The sequence below is a fragment of the Hyla sarda genome, chromosome 13, assembly GCF_029499605.1.
Source record: "Hyla sarda isolate aHylSar1 chromosome 13, aHylSar1.hap1, whole genome shotgun sequence".
Taxonomy (NCBI): Eukaryota; Metazoa; Chordata; class Amphibia; order Anura; family Hylidae; genus Hyla; species Hyla sarda.
In genome coordinates, this window is record NC_079201.1 from 27,211,969 (window position 1) to 27,229,096 (window position 17,128).

General features: G+C 44.6%; 1 protein-coding gene across 4 annotated transcripts in view; it reads left to right on the forward strand.

Moving 5' to 3' along the window:
• CCDC57 (coiled-coil domain containing 57) overlaps positions 1 to 17,128 on the forward strand; it is a 99,983-nt gene that overhangs the window by 48,619 nt on the left and 34,236 nt on the right. For 3 of the 4 annotated variants that reach the window (XM_056550030.1, XM_056550028.1, XM_056550029.1), the window contains exons 8-10: positions 6,556 to 6,714; positions 14,437 to 14,599; positions 16,224 to 16,343. In XM_056550030.1, the coding sequence (XP_056406005.1) occupies positions 6,556 to 6,714; positions 14,437 to 14,599; positions 16,224 to 16,343 (442 nt within the window). The remainder of the gene's footprint in view (positions 1 to 6,555; positions 6,715 to 14,436; positions 14,600 to 16,223; positions 16,344 to 17,128) is intronic. The other variant, XM_056550031.1, reaches the window with a different exon arrangement.

Below are 17,128 nucleotides of genomic sequence, written 5' to 3' on the forward strand. Positions count from 1 at the left end.
AATTTATACATGAAGCCTGCAGAGCAGAAATCTGCTGAAAAGTTCTATAATGACCAGAAATAGTGCTGTTTCTCATGTACACATATGACCGCTGTTCCTAGAAAAACTTTCTGAAAATGACAGGTATGCTTTTGTGTTTATGCTGTCTACATATAAGACAAGATAAGTAAATCTGCCATAGGAGTTGTGCAGTGAAATCTGACTTATCTCCTATTTGAAGGAGATGGGATAAGTAGCTGATCTCAAGGGCGTCTGACTACTGAGACCCCTGCAATATTCTGCCTGCATGGTGCGGGGATTGGCACATGCCCTCTATGCATCTCTATGGGAGAGGTGTATCTCTCGCTCTCCCCCATTGAGGTACATGGTGGGCATGTTCTGACCCCCCCCCCCCCCCCCCCCCCGGCGATCAGCTTCTTATCACCTATCCTGTTAGTTTTCCCCTTCTCTAACATTGAACATCTTGGTTGTCATTGCATTATAATAGATTTGTGTCCCAAGGTTAACACATCACATTTAATTTCAATGGCCCTTCAGATAAGCTCCTGGAACATGTGGTATGTCTCTACATCAGTGATATGGTGGTTGTTATTGAGTCATTGTTGATTCCAAGCTCTATCCTTGCAGAGAGATGATCTCATGTTTTTTCCTGGTCTAGTCTGTGTATTTGTAATTAGAGGAAGTGTCTGATATTGTTGTGTCAGTGCCCTAAAGTGTACAATTGTCAAGCGGCCATTGAGCTCTGTGTATCCAAAACTAAGCCTGTAGAGCAGTGTTTTCCAGCCAACTGCTCTCCGGGCACGCTGGAAGTTGTAGTTTTGCAAAAAAAAGCTGGAGACACCCATTTTCTGAAATTTCACTCTTCACGTACACCAAAGAGTTAAGCTAAGTTTTAGCTGGTGTAGTGTAGAGACTTTTCAGTGGCTTTGTGCCTTTTTGCGCCTTTTCACAAAAAGGTGCAGTTCATAAAACCCTTCCATGTCATGGGTATTGCCAAAATCAGTGGATTACAACTCAAAATCAGCTAATTTGAGAAGCGGTGGCTTTACCAGATGGGAACGACCTACCAATCACTACCCTGCTGGGCGGTGACCGGGGCTGGCGGGGGTCTCCTACCTTTTCCTGGCCCGTTCGGAGTCCACTCAGGAGCGGCAGCGGCGGAAAGGAGCAGCAGGAGCAGTGGCAGCAGCAGTCCAAGTGGTGCAGACAGCAGGATACAGCAGAAGGTGAGGTCTGTTCACCTTCTGCTGTTGCTTAGCAACAACTCTCAGCATGCACAGCCAAAAGGCATTCTGGGAGTTGCAGTTTTGCAACAGCTGTAGGCACATTTTTTCTATGAAAAATTGTGCCTACAGCTGTTGCATAACTACAACTCCCAGCATGCACGGACAGCTAAAGGGCATGCTGGAAGTTGTAGCAGTGTGCCTCCAGCTGTTGCAAAACTACAACTCTCAGCATGCCCTTGGGTTGTCGATGCATGCTGTGAGTTGCAGTTTTGCAACAGCTCAAGGAACGCTGATTGCGAAACAGAGTTTGTATCCTAACTCAGTGTTTCACAACAAGTGTGCCTCCAGCTGTTGCAAAAATACAACTCCCAGAGAACGTACATGCTGGGAGTTGTAGTTTTGCAACAGCTGGAGGTTTGCCCCCCCCCCCCCCCCATGTGAATGTATAGGGTACATTTACACGGTCGGGTTTACAGCGAGTATCCTGGTGCATGTTTGAGATGTGGCAAATATTCCGCCTCAAGCTCCCAGCGAGAACTCACTGTAAACCGTGTGAATACAATGTACCCTAAAAACACTACACCTACACAAAATAAAAAGTAAAACACTACATATACATATACCCCTACACATTTCGTTTTTTTTCACACAGTTTTTTTTTTTCTGCAGCGTTATAGCCCCTCTAGTGGCTATAACACTGAACACACTGATCTTCTACACAGATCACTGCCATACATTAACATGGCAATGATCAGTGTTATCGGCGGTCGATTGCTCAAGCCTGGATTTCAGGCTTGGAGCAATCAATCGCCTATCGGACATGCCGGGAGCAGGTAACGGACCCTCAGCTCGCGTTCTAGCTGATCGGGACATCGCGATTTCACCACGATGGTCCCGATCAGCCCGACTGAGCTGCCGTGAGTGTATTTTTGTTACTTTAGACACAGTGATCATCGCCGCATCTAAAGGGTTAATAGCGCGTGGCACATCGATCGGTACCGCGCGCTATTAGCCCAGGGTCCCAGCTTTCATTAGCCGTCGGACCGTCCCGCTATGACGTGGGGTCACGGAATGACCCCATGTTATAGACCGGGCGCAGGGCATACAGGTACGCCCTGTGTCCTTAAGAGGTTAATTTTCACAAGCGGTAGAAGGAAAAAAAGACCCCCAAAATTTGTAACGCAATTTCTGAGTACGGAAATACCCCATATGTGGATGCAAAGTGCTCTGCGGGCACACAACATGGCTTAGAAGTGAGAGCGCACCATGTACATTTGAGGTCTAAATTGGTGATTTGCACAGGGTTGGCTGATCATTACAGCGGTTCTGACATAAACGCAAAAGAATAAATACCCACATGTGACCCCATGATGGAAAAAAAAGCACTAAAATGCTGGTGTTACCCTACATTTTTCATTTTCATAAGGGAAAATAGGAAAAAAGCCCCCAAAATTTGTAGCCCCATTTCTTCTGAGTATATAAATACCCCATATGTGAATGTAAAGTGCTCTGCAGGCGCATTACAATGCTCAGAAGAGAAGGAGCTCCATTGAGTTTTTGGAGAGAGAATGAGTCTGAACTTGAAGGCCATGTGTGTTTACAAAGCCCCCATGGTGCCAGAAAATTGGACCCCCCCCCCCACATGTGACCTTGGAAACTATGCCCCTCACGGAATGTAACACGGAATGCAGTGAGCATTTACACCCCACAGGTGTCTGACAGATTTTTGGAACAGTGGTCCGTGAAAATGAAAAATTTGTGAATAAAATTTTTGATTTGCACAGCCCACTGTTCCAAAGATCTGTCAAACAGCGGGGTGTAAATCAGACAGTGGGGTGTAAATGCTCACTGTACCCCTTATTAAATTCTTTGAGGGGCATAGTCTCCAAAATGGGGTCACGTGGGGGGGGTCCGCTGTTCTGGCACCATGGGGGCTTTGTGAATGCACATGGCCCCCGACTTCTATGCCAACCAAATTCTCTCTCCAAAAGCTCAATTGCTCTCCTTCTTTTCTGAGCATTGTAGTTCGCAGAAGCACTTTACATCCACATATGGGGTATTCCCATACTCAGAAGAAATGGGGTTACAAATTTTGGGGGGCATTTTCTCCTATTACCCCTTGTAATGAAATGAAAAATTTGGGGTGACACCAGCATTTTAGCGAAAAATAAAAATTCATTTACACATCCGACTTTAACCAAAAGTCGTCAATCACCTGTGGGTGTTAAGGTTCACTGTACCCCTCCAAAATAGTATGCCATGTGTTTTTTTTGCTGTTCTGGCACCACAGGTGCTTCCTAAATGTGACATGCCCACCCAAAACCATTTCAGAAAACCTCACTCTCCAAAATCCCATTGTCGCTCATTCCCTTCTGAGCCCTCTACTGCACCCGCAGAACACTTAACATCCACATATTAGGTATTTCCTTACTCGAGAGAAGTTGGGTTACAAATTTTGGGGGGATTTCTCTCCTTTTGCCCCTTTTCAAATACTGGGTCTACAAGAACATGCGAGTGTAAAAATGGAAGATTTTGAATTTTCTCCTTCACTTTGCTGCTATTCATGTGAAACATCTAAAGGGTTAACACACTTTCTGAATGTCATTTTGAATACTTTGGGGGGTGCAGTTTTTATAATGGGGTCATTTGTGGGGTATTTCTAATATGAAGGCCCTTCAAATCCACTTCAAAACTGAACTGGTCCCTGAAAAATTCAGATTTTAAAAATTTTGTGGAAAATTGGTACTGAATTTTGAAGCCCTCTGATGTCTTCCAAAAGTAAAAACATGTCAACTTTATGATGCAATCATAAAGTAGACATGTTGTATATGTGAATCAATATATAATATACCGTATTTATCGGGGTATACCACGCACCGGCCTATAACACGCACCCTCATTTTACCAAGGATATTTGGGTAAAAAAAGTTTTTTACCCAAATATCCATGATAAAATGAGGGTGCGTGCGTGCGTGCGCGTGTATACCCCGATACATCCCCAGGAAAGGCAGGGGGAGAGAGGCCGTCGCTGCCCGCTTCTCTCCCCCTGCCTTTCCTGGGGTCTAGAGCCCTGCTGCCGGCCCTTCTCTCCCCCTGGCTATCGGCGCCGCTGCCCGTTCTGTCCCCCTGACTATCGGTACCGGCGCCCCATTGCCGGCGCCGATAGCCAGGGGGAGAGAAGCAGTGCCTACAGCCAGGGGGAGAGAAGGGGCAGCGGCACCCATTGCCGGCGCCGTTGCCTCCCCAATCCCCGGTGACATAATTACCTGGGTCGGGTCCGCGCTGCTGCAGGCCTCCGGCGTGCGTCCCCTGCGTCGTTGCTATGCACGGCGCGGCGCACTGACATCATGCGCCGCGCCGTGCAGCGCATAGCAATGACGAAGGGGACGCACTCCGGAGGCCTGCAACAGCGCGGACCCGACCCAGCTAATTATGCCACCGGGGATGGGGGGAGGCAACGGGGCGCCGGTACCGATAGTCAGGGGGACAGAACGGGCAGCGGCGCCGATAGCCAGGGGGTGAGAAGGGCCGGCAGCAGCGCTCTAGACCCCAGGGAAGGCAGGGGGAGAGAAGTGGGCAGCGACGGCCTCTCTCCCCCTGCCTTTCCTGGGGCGGTATCGGCGTATAACACGCACATAGACTTTAGGCTAAAAATTTTAGCCTAAAAAGTGCGTGTTATACGCCGATAAATACGGTATTTGGGATGTCCATTTTCCTCATATGCAGAGAGCTTCAAGGTAAAAAAAAAAAAATGCAACTTTTTTCCGTGAAATTTTGGGATTTTTCACCAAGAAATGATGCAATTTACCACTATGTTAAAGTAGAATATGTCACAAAAAGACAATCTCGGAATCAGAATGATAACTAAAAGCATCTCAGAGTTATTAATGCTTAAAGTGACAGTGGTCAGATGTGCAAAAAAGGAGTACTCCGCTGCTCAGCGTTTGGATCAAACTGTTCAGATCCTAGGAGCCAGCGCAGGGAGCTCGTGACGTCTTAGCCATCCCCCCTCATGATGTCACGCCCCCTCAATGCAAGTCTATGGGAGGGGGCGTGAAAGCCATCACGCTCCCTCCCATAGACTTGCATTGAGGGGCGGGGCGTGGCATCATCAGGGGCGGGGCTATGACGTCACGAGCTGCCGGCTCCAGCGTTCAGAACAGTTTGCTTCAAATGCTGAGCAGCGGAGTACTCCTTTAAGGTCATAATGGGCTGTGTCCTTAAGGGGTTAAGATTATTAAATCAAAGTAATTTACACATTTTCTGTATAATTTTCTGGCCTCAATTGATTTGAATACATTTATTTATATATATACTTGCCTTCTGCTGATACCCTATCGGTGCCAGTCTCTCCTACCATGCATAAAATGCCCACTCAGCCAATAAGTAAAAATTCTAAAATGGCTAGCGATTGGCTGGGTGGGCCTTTCCTATGTGTCATGATGGAGAAAAGGAAGCACCAAGAAGCAAAGACTGAACCATCGGCATGGCCCTGGCAGAGGATCTTGTTGTTTTTTTTTTTTTTTATTTACATTACACCTCACACTCTTCACACCATGGTCCTCAACCAGTTGTCTGTCTCTTTTATTCTATTCAGTGGACCCTCTGTGCTCTGAATTCTGGTGATCTCTGCTTTTTTTCTGCTTTTCTTTTTCCTATGGGGTATAAGTATTTTATAGCAAGGTGAAGACAGGCCACCCACGCTGCTGGGGACAACACCCTGTGCCTACTACTCTGCTTGTTATGCACTTGGTCTGCTTCTGTCCCAGGGAGGGCAGCCCTTTTATCCATCCTTGTATTCTTTAAAGGGGTACTCCCGGGGAAAACTTTCTTTTTTAAATCAACTGGTGCCAGAAAGTTGAACAGATTTGTAAATTACTTCTATTAAAAAATCTTAATCCTTCCAGCACTTTTAGTGGCTGTATACTACAGAGGAAATGCTTTTCTTTTTGGATTTCTCTTATGTCACAAGCACAGTGTTCTCTGCTGACCTCTGCGGTCCATTTTAAGAACTGTCCAGAGCAGGAGAAAATCCCCATAGCAAACATATGCTGCTCTGGACAGTTCCTAAAATGGACAGAGATGTCAGCAGAGAGCACTGTGCTCGTGACATAAAAGAAATCCAAAAAGAAAAGTATTTCCTCTGTAGTATACAGCCCCTAAAAAGTACTGGAATTATTAAGATTGTTTTATAGCAGTAATTTACAAATCTGTTTAACTTTCTGGCACCAGTTGATTAAAAAAAAAAAAAAAAAGTTCTCCAAGGGAGTACCCCTTTAACAAAAGCAGTCTACTAAAACTATAGTTACTAAGCCGCTTTCTTTTAAAGGTTGAAAGATGATGTTGCCACTCTGAAGAACGGCTGGGATTCCTATGTTACCCAAGTGTCTAAAGATACTGTGACTAAAGACCTCCAGATTCAAGCCTTGCAGGAAGAGGAACAGAAAATAAAAGCTGAAATGGCAAAATACCAGAAAGACATTGAAAGGTAAGTGACGGGGCCGAGGCATTCTCAGAAGAATATCTCTGATTTTGAGGAGCTGTTCATAATTTATAATACTTTATAGTTATGCTGGATTGTTCCATCTTCCCTGTGAATTCCCCTATTCAGGATATTTACGCCCCTTACAGTGAACTGAGATATTTATGATTTATTCCCACAATATTCCATAAATGACTGATAGTTGGCAGCCAGACCTCTGGGACCCTCACTTATATCAAGAATGTGTCTGGCTGATCAAGGACACTTTATGGCACATCCTAAACTTCCACCTTTTCAAGAGGTTTTTCCACCAAAAACAATTACCGTATAAGACGCACTTTTTCTTCCCCAAAACTGGGGGGGAAAAGTCGGTGCGTCTTATACGGCGAATACACCCCTATCGCGGCGGTCCCTGCGGCCATCAACCCCCGCGGCTAATACAGGACATCACCGATCGCTGACCACCGCGTCTGAAGGGAAAGTGACACTAAGCCGGCTGCTCAATCGGGCTGTTCGGGACCGCTGCGGTGAAATCACGGCGTCCCGAACAGCTTACAGGACACCGGGAGGGACCTTACCTGCCTCCTCGGTGTCTGCTCCGTGCCAGGATCCCCTGCATGGCCGGCACTCTCCTTCGACGTCATCACGTCGTCGCGCACGACGTCCCGTCATCCAATAGGAGCGGCGTGCTTAGCGATGTGATGACGGCGACTGAGAGCGCGGATCCCGGGGAAGAAGACGTCTGGAGCGTCGGGGACACCACGGGGACGGAGCGATGGAGCGACATCCAGGGCAGCGGTGATGGGTCCGGAGCGGCGGGGACAGGTGAGTACTACCTGCTGTACCAGTGGTCTTCAACCTGCGGACCTCCAGATGTTGCAAAACTACAACTCCCAGCATGCCCGGACAGCCGTTGGCTGTCCGGGCATGCTGGGAGTTGTAGTTTTGCAATATCTGGAGGTCCGCAGGTTGAAGATCACTGTTGGGTTCAGAATATTTTTTTTCTAGATTTTGCACCTTTAAAATTGGGTGCGTCTTATATGCCGGTGCGTCCTATAGTGCGAAAAATACGGTATCACCTTCCTGCAGGTGGAACATTGAGAGCGGCCGTGGAAGCATCTCTTCATATTAATGTGCCTGTTGGACATCAGCTAGTTCACTGGGTTTTTACCAGAGCATAACATTGATAATCTTTATACTTAGTGGGAATGTGCGCAGATTCACAATCCACCACTTTATTTACTCTTTGAATGGGGTCAATTTGAAAAAGTGCCCTGAGCAGACTTGGCCCACTTGTGCGCACGAGTATGGCACAACTCATTTACTACTTCTTAGCTGCCATAGTTTGAGGCGGTGTGGCATCCTTGGCTGTCTTATATAGACATCTAATATAGAGTGATAAAAGGAAGAGTAAAAATGTAGAAGATCGCACTCACCACAATTGCACAAGATTCTTTATTGAAGCATGTACGGCAGGGATAGATGACTCCGATGTGGGGGCGCCTCCGCGGGACGGTGTCCGTTTCGTGTGGCAAGCGCACTTCGTCTAGCCAACACTCCAGGGATCGTTGGCTAGACGAAGTGCGCTTGCAGCACGAAATGGACACTTTCCCGCGGAGGCGCCCCCGTTGTAAGATTGTTTGAATTTTTAATAAGGAAAACGGCCGCTGAAAATCTCACCACTAGGCGTCCCCGTACCTACTGGGTCACTAACCAGCCCTACAGCAGCATCAGTTTGTCCATGAGTCTTGGACAAAGTTGCATGACCAATCACCTTCCACCACCACAAGGTAGAGGATTTCTAACACTGTGAATTAATGAAAAGAGGGATTTTTATAATGATTGGTGATATAGGCATAAAATTAGGTTTAGGTACGGAGTATCATATTATTATTATTATTTTTAAAAAAATTTTGTGGGACCTGACTGGTACGCTTTAATGTATGATCAGTAGCGACCTGTAGCCTGCTACCTTCACATATCTATGGAAACAAGTGACCACCTTGCTTACTTGTCCATGTAGATTTGTACTGCCTGTCAGCCCCTTTCAGTATAGCCACATGAACTACTACAGACCCCCCCTTCATTGATAGCTTTTCTTAAAGGGTATGTATCACCTACATTTTGTACTTCTTGTCTTTCTTTATTTTCCAATTGCTGACCATTATGATTATGAAGCAGTCATTTTTCCAGATTTCTTTTTAACTACTTTTAATAAGATGCTTTACAGCATCCCCCATGGACGTAGGAAACAATAGTCTGAAGTTGACTCATTGACTTCTATGGGAGAGTTTTCTAATCATGCTCTGTGACCTGTGCAGAGGTGAATGTGCACGGAGGAGGACAGCTGTGCCCATCACCTATTGTTAATGTTAAATGCTGTGTTATCGGTATATTGATGTGTTAGCCTATTGTTAGGCTTAGTGGCAAAATGAAAAGCATAAGTTTTAAATATTGATTTGAAAATGAATAAAAAATAAGTAAATAAATAATTTCTCTCTTTATTTTCACATTAAAAAGTAAAATCCTAATGAAAAGGGAGGCTAAATGGAATGAAACATTCTCTACAATTTGTGGTTATTTCTAGTGTATAGAGGTCTAATTATGGAATTGAATGAAAGCAGTCATCCTGTTCACCCGCACTAAACCCACCCAATACACTGGTTATAGGGCGGGGGAACAGGAGTCGGATGAGGGGTCACTGACTAAAATACATCCCTTAGGTCTGGAGATATGTCCCTCCACAGATCTGCTTCTATCTTCTCTGAATTGCGCGCTTTAGGTGGGGTGCCGCCTGCCCAATTTGCATATTCATTGTCCGTGACTCCACTTCCTAGTGACGTGGAGTCGCTGGTCACTTGAGCTTATACGCCAACTAGTGATCACATGACCAGCAACAATGAATATGCAAATTGAGTCGACGGGGCCCGCCTCCAGCACGCAATTCAGAGAAGATAGAAGCAGATATTCAGGGGGACATATCTCTAGACAAAAGATACGTATTTTAGTCAGTGACCCCTCATAGGACTCCTGTTCACCTGCACTATAATCCAGTGTATTGGGAGGATGATCGTTTTCCTTTTAAGCGAACATTTTTGTTGTGGCCAGTAGGTGTCACTGTTATCCCTTCATTTGCAAGGCTTTCATGTATGTCCGCATCTCCAGTCTTATTTTCTTTAATTTGCTACAAAAACACCAGAAGGAAACTGATAACAGAACCGATCCCATTATTTGTCCGGCTGTCATCAGTCTTTCTGCTGGATGGCTTCCAGAATAAAATAAAATAAACACCTGACTTGAGACAACTGTCCTATGTCTACTAGCACTATGTATGGTTTTTTTTTTTTTAGCAGATTTTGCTTTATATGGGCTTTTGATGGTCTAAAAAAAAAAATCAAAAAAACTAAATAAAAACTTTTCCTCATGTGTTAGAAGCCCTGATACAGTGTTACTAGAAATAAGAAAAAAATTATAATAAAAAAATAAAATAATTATATATATATCTATATATATAAAACTCATTATTGTGTATGTATATATGTTCCAGCATAACGTCCAAATGGCTAAAGATATTAACATGAAACTTGGCCACATGTTACTTATATGTCAACAACAAACATAGGATAGGTGATTTAACCCTTACACACCCCCAGTTGCCAGGGGCAGGGTTTATGTTTAAAGTCCCATACAAGTCTATGGGAAATATATGTTACTGCATAACTTCTAAACGGCTGAAGATATTTCTATAATACTTGGTCACATGTTACTTATATGTCCACTTAAAATATAGGATATTAATCCTTAACTACCCCCATTTGTGAGGGTCGGGGTTTTTGTTTAAAGTCTCATGCAATTCAATGGGAAATGTATGTTCCCACATAACTTCTGTACGGCTGGAGATATTTCAATACCTGGTACACATATTATGGGTCGGGATAGGAGGTCGACATAGGAGGATGGGATAGGAGGACGGGATAGGAGGACGGGATAGGAGGACGGGATAGGAGGACTGGATAGGAGGATGGGAAAGGAGGACGGGAAAGGAGGACGGGAAAGGAGGACGGGAAAGGAGGACGGGAAAGGAGGACGGGAAAGGATGACGGGATAGGAGGACGGGATAGGAGGACGGGATAGGAGGACGGGATAGGAGGACTGGATAGGAGGACGGGAAAGGAGGACGGGAAAGGAGGTCGAGATAGGAGGACGGGAAAGGAGGTCGAGATAGGAGGACTGGAAAGGAGGACGGGAAAGGAGGATGGGAAAGGAGGTCGAGATATGAGGATGGGAAAGGAGGACGGGATAGGAGGACGGGATAGGAGGTCGGGATATGGTGACGGGATAGGAGGTCGGGATATGACAACAATATATGAGGATGGGATATGAAGTCAAAAGCTTCCTCCTTTGTTTATTTTCCTCCCCAACAAGAATTAGGAAGGAAAAACCGGGCAACTCCGGGTACTCAGCTAGTATATATATAATCTCCGTTTTCATCAATAGTAACATCCCAGGTCAACTTAGAGAGACACAAGTTGACATCTCATTTCAATAATAGTAACTGTGTGTCCTACTAGTTGATTTATTTTTTTTTTTTTATGCTTCTTCCCAATGATGACCTACAGCAGTGTTTCCCAACCACAGTGCCTCCAGCTGTTGCAAAACTACAAGCCTTTGGCTGTCTGGGCATGCTGGGAGTTGTAGTTTGCTACAGCTGTGGTTGGGAAACACTGACCTACAGAAAAAAAGAGCTGCTATCATTTAGACTTTTCTCCCTTGGCATGTAAAAGGGATCACTATGCGGCTGAAGCTGATGTTCTCATCCACTAAATGGGCCCGACGAAGACATTGTACCAGTCTCAAAACAAACGGCCATTTAATCATTTTTCCTGACTATAAGATATACTGCAGGTTAGCGTCCATTTTGACTGTCAGACCCATGCCCAATATGATTGGTGATCCATTAGATTGGCGCTCAGATAATGAATCTTTTATATGGATCAATCATTGGGCGGCCGAGGCTGTAGGAACAATCGATGGATCATTGGTGCAGCCCATTACTGCAATTGGCCGGTCCGGACAATAATTTCCTTGTGTAGGAGGCCCTTTAAGGGCTGTCTTTTCTTCTCCTGTACCAGGAACATGGTACCTAAGCAAAGCTCAAGAAAAACTACATCTGTTTAGTATATGTCTTATACCATATAGCTCTATTTATGAATGGTAGTATTCCAGTAATATTGTAGGGGAGGAAGTCTAAAAATCAAGACACTATCCTTATGGTCATACCAAGCATTTACATTCCTGCTTTATTTTCCAACAGCTCTTAAAATGCAACCCAGAGTCTGATTCATTTTTGTTGGACAATGCTTAAAAACTAAGGACCCTGTATACATAGGAGAAAATGAGTTTTCCATATCTTAGTGGTGACCTTGAGCTTAAAGTGTTGCAGTAAGTTTTGAATAATTTCCATAGCGCCAATGTGCAGTTTGCAGCATACATCTACGTTTAGATTAGTCTCCGGTGTATGTTTCCTCCCTGTAATACATGCAAGATGTGAGGTATGTTAATGATTCTCCACTACAGACTGCCTGGTATCTGCTTTCCTCTCTATCTACACCCATGTGAGCTGCCCTCCATGTATGCTCTCCCAATTAGTATCTGCTTTCCTCTCTATCTACACCCATGTGAGCTGCCCTCCAAGTATGCTCTACTATCTGCTTTCCTCTCTATCTACACCCATGGGAGCTGCCCTCCATGTATGCCCTACTATCTGCTTTCCTCTCTATCTACACCCATGTGAGCTGCCCTCCAAGTATGCTCTACTATCTGCTTTCCTCTCTATCTACACCCATGTGAGCTGCCCTCCATGTATGCTCTCCCAACCAATATCTGCTTTCCTCTCCATCTACACCCATGTGAGCTGCCCTACATGTATTCTCTACTATCTGCTTTCCTCTCTAGCTACACCCATGTGAGCTGCCCTCCAAGTATGCTCTACTATCTGCTTTCCTCTCTATCTACACCCATGTGAGCTGCCCTCCATGTATGCTCTCCCAACCAATATCTGCTTTCCTCTCCATCTACACCCATGTGAGCTGCCCTCCAAGTATGCTCTACTATCTGCTTTCCTCTCTATCTACACCCATGTGAGCTGCCCTCCATGTATGCTCTACTATCTGCTTTCCTCTCTATCTACATCCTATGTGAGCTGCCTTCCATGTATGCTCTACTATCTGCTTTCCTCTCTATCTACACCCATGTGAGCTGCCCTCCATGTATGCTCTACTATCTGCTTTCCTCTCTATCTACACCCATGTGAGCTGCCCTCCATGTATGCTCTACTATCTGCTTTCCTCTCTATCTACATCCTATGTGAGCTGCCTTCCATGTATGCTCTACTATCTGCTTTCCTCTCTATCTACACCCATGTTAGCTGCCCTCCATGTATGCTCTACCAACTAGTATCTGCTTTCCTCTCTATCTACATCCCATGTGAGTTATCCTCCATGCAAGCGCTCCCAACGCTCTACGCTCTTGTCTCATGTATATACCCCCTCTACTGCTAACCCTGATACTAACAAAAGCAGAGAGCCTTTTGGAATCAGCAACCGATCTCTGGTGGATTCTTATCACACTAGGGAAGCAGAACGTCAGGTTAAAGGGTTACTCCACTGGAAAACATTTTTTTTTAAACTGGTGACAGAAAGTTAAATAGATTTGTACATTACTTCTATTTAAAAATCTTAACCCTTCCAGTACTTCTCAGCAGCTGTATGCTCCAAAGAAAGTTATTTTCTTTTTGAATTTCCTTTCTGTCTGCCCACAGTGCTCTATGCTGACACCTCTGTCCATGTCATGAACTGTCCAGAGTTGGAGAAAATCCCCCATATCAAACCTATCCTGATATGGACAGAGGTGTCAGCAGAGAGCACTGTGGTCAGACAGAAAGGAAATTCAAAAAGAAAAGAACTTCCTCTGTAGTATACAGCAGCTGATAAGTACTGGAAGGATTAAGATTTTTAGATAGAAGTAATTTACAGATCTGTTTAACTTTCTGGTACCAGGTGATTTAAAAAGATGTTTTCCAGGGGAGTACCCCTTTAAGACAGTGTTTCCCAACCAGGGTGCCTTCAGCTGTTGCAAAACTTCAACTTCTACCCAAAAGCTGTCCAGGCAGGCAGGGTGTAGTCAAACAACAGCTGGGGGCACACAGCCTCCACAGCAGTAAAATTGTAGATTGTTTAAAGGGGTATTCCAGGCAAAAACTTTTTTTTTATATATCAACTGGCTCCGGAAAGTTAAACAGATTTGTAAATTTCTTCTATTAAGAAATCTTAATCCTTCCACTAGTTATTAGCTTCTGAAGTTGAGTTGCTGTTTTCTGTCTAACTGCCTTCTGATGACTCATGTCCCGGGAGCTGTCCAGCTCCTATGGGGATATTCTCCCATCATGCACAGCTCCCGGGACGTGACATCATCATTGAGCAGTTAGACAGAAAACTTCAGAAGCTAATAACTATTGGAAGGATTAAGATTTTTTAATAGAAGTAATTTACAAATCTGTTTAACTTCCCAGAGCCAGTTGATATATATAGAAAAAAGTTTTTGCCTGGAATACCCCTTTAATGAAGATTGTTTAGAAAGTTGCTTACTTTTGCATCTATGTGTCACTTATGGGTTATCTTTTGAGTCTCTTTGTATTTTCCTTTTTTTTATTTATTTACTTCTCATCAGGTACCAGCAACAACTGGCATGCTCATTGGAGCGTGAGAGAATTTTAGAACAAGCCAGGGTCCAGGTTGAATTGGACTGGCAGAAGCGTTGTGAAAAGGCAGAGAAAAAACAGTATCAGAAATCTGAGGAACTTATAGAAAATCTCAGTAAAGCCAAGGAACAGGTACAGTAAATTGCTAGAGAATATAAGACACAGCTTGAGCAAGGTCCATGTGTAATCCCATAGCTGCTCTCTTCTCAGACGTGGCAATATGTCCGAAGCTAAATGGGTTCTGGAGTTGTTAGGAAACATTAGGGCTCTGAGTGCTGAAGACACCATTGTGCGGAGTCAGGTTATACAGCCAATTTTCTTATTTGATAGCCTATAAGACTCTCCACACCAGCTGGTGGTCTTCACAAGGGGAAGTGCTACCCTCTCAGACCATCTAAAAAAGACATTTTCGAGTTGTATTGCAAGTCGGAGCCCTATTGGTCAGCAGGGTAGAACAGTCTCCATAATACCAACTAACACAATCTGTGTCCATAATGTCCTGCTCCAGATCCTAGAGACAGCAAACAGCCCCCAAACTCCAGTTCTGACAGCTGTATGACAGCCAGTCATATAACCTGTATTGGTAGATTGGATTGGATGAGCTTTTTCGAAAGGCATCAAACTTTTAAGAACAGCAGCTGCAGATGGTGGGAAGAAAAAAAAATGTAATAGATTCATCATATGGTATAGAGAAGTGTTATTGGGGTCTTCTGTTTTCTTCATTTGGTAATAAACCATTGGCCCCTGGTAGTAGTTTTTTTAATGCACGGTCAGGCCATGGGAAAGAAAGTGGGTTTGAGCTAGCGGAGAGTCTGTGTGTATGGTTTGACACTTTGTCCCTTAAAGGGGTACTCCGCTGCCCTAGCATTCGGAACATTTTGTTTGGAACGCTTGGAGCGGGCGGTGGGGGGTTGTGACGTCACTGCCACGTCCCCTCGTGATGTCACACCACACCCCCTCAATGCAAGTCTATGGTAGGGGGCGTGGCATAGACTTGCATGGAGGCGGTGTGGTGTGACATCACGAGGGGCGTGGCCGTGACATCACGACCCCCCCCCCACCGCCCGATCCAAGCGTTCTTAATGAATGCTGGGTGCTGAAAAGAGATTGAGGGGGTCCCAGCGACAGGACCCCCGTGATCAGACATCTTATCCCCTATCCTTTAGATGTCTAGGGGCGGAGTACCCCTTTAAAGCCAGCCATAAAGATACATCTACCAACAATCTATTGTAAATGGGGCAGCTCTAACATGGGGGAAGAACGGTTTACTACCCAGCTCCTAGTGATCTTTGTCTCACTGCTCCATTATAAGGCTATGGATCAGCAAGACAAAAATCACTGAGAGCCGCGTAGTAAACCATGCTACCACGTGCTTCTCCTTCTTTCTGATCTTTGGGGGTCTTAACACTGAGACCCCAACCAATCAAAACTTTTGACATGTCTCTGTTACGTGTCAAAAGTTGTTTTTTTTTTTTCAAATGAAAGGTACACTTTGCAAATAGTCTTGATTCAAAATGTACCCATTCTGTCCTCTGCTTCTTGCTTATTTACCAGGTAGGTGAATGACGGGGGCCAATCAGACTATACGGTTTGCTTGTAACCATGAAGACGCATTGGTCTGAAAAGTTGCTGTAGAAACAGAAAGATTTTTCAAGAGTAACTAGAAAATTGCTTTTTTTAATTCTAGAAGGAGTAAAACAAAAAAAAATCTACAAAGGTGTGCATAACATTTACAGATGGTGACATTTTTTAACAGTTGGAGGCCGACATGAAGGAAAAGGAGAGGAGACTGAGCGAGCTGCAGCTGCTGGTGTCCACACTTTCTTGGGAAAGGGATCAAACTCTTAAGATGGCAAGCAAATACCCAGGAGAACAGGTGGGAATGTACCTTTTATTTTATCCAAATATAAGGATTGGTCAGTAAGATGATTGGGTGAAATAGGACCTTAGACTATAAACACTCCTTGTTAAAGAACCAGAGTTTTGTGAACGTGAAACTTATAGGCACTAGATGTATGTGATCTCCGCCAGGTTTAGAGTCTCACAAGTGCTGCCGCCCCTTTAAACAGCTGATCTGTGCCAGGATCAGCCAGGGATTTTACTCCTGCTGATCTACCCTTGATGGCCATCATTAGGTAACCCCTTTAAATTTACAGAAGGAGGGCAAAAAATGAAGGAACCTCCAGCTCTTCCTAGTAGTGTAACAGTTAAAACATCACTTTTATTGTAGCAATTAAAAAGATAAAGACATCCATGGAGTAAAAGTGAAAACAAAAGAAATACTGACGCGTTTTGAGCTGTTTACAGCTCTTAGTCGGCCACGACTAACTTACTTGGCCTCGACTAAGAGCTGTAAACAGCTCAAAACGTGTCAGGGTTTCTTTTGTTTTCACTGCTATTCCATGGATGTCTTTATCTTTTTAATTGCTACAATAAGAGTGATGTTTTAACTGTTACACTACTAGTAAGAGCTGGAGGTTCCTTCATTTTTTGCCCTCCTCCTGCTTTTCCGGGATACAGCCCGCTATCTACCTGTCTTGCTCTCCGGACATAACTATTCCAGATGCATTGGACTTCTAATGTGGGGAGCTGAATTACCCTCTTCATTTGTGTTTCCTTTAAATTTACCTCCATTGTATGTTGGGACTTCAGCATTTCTTT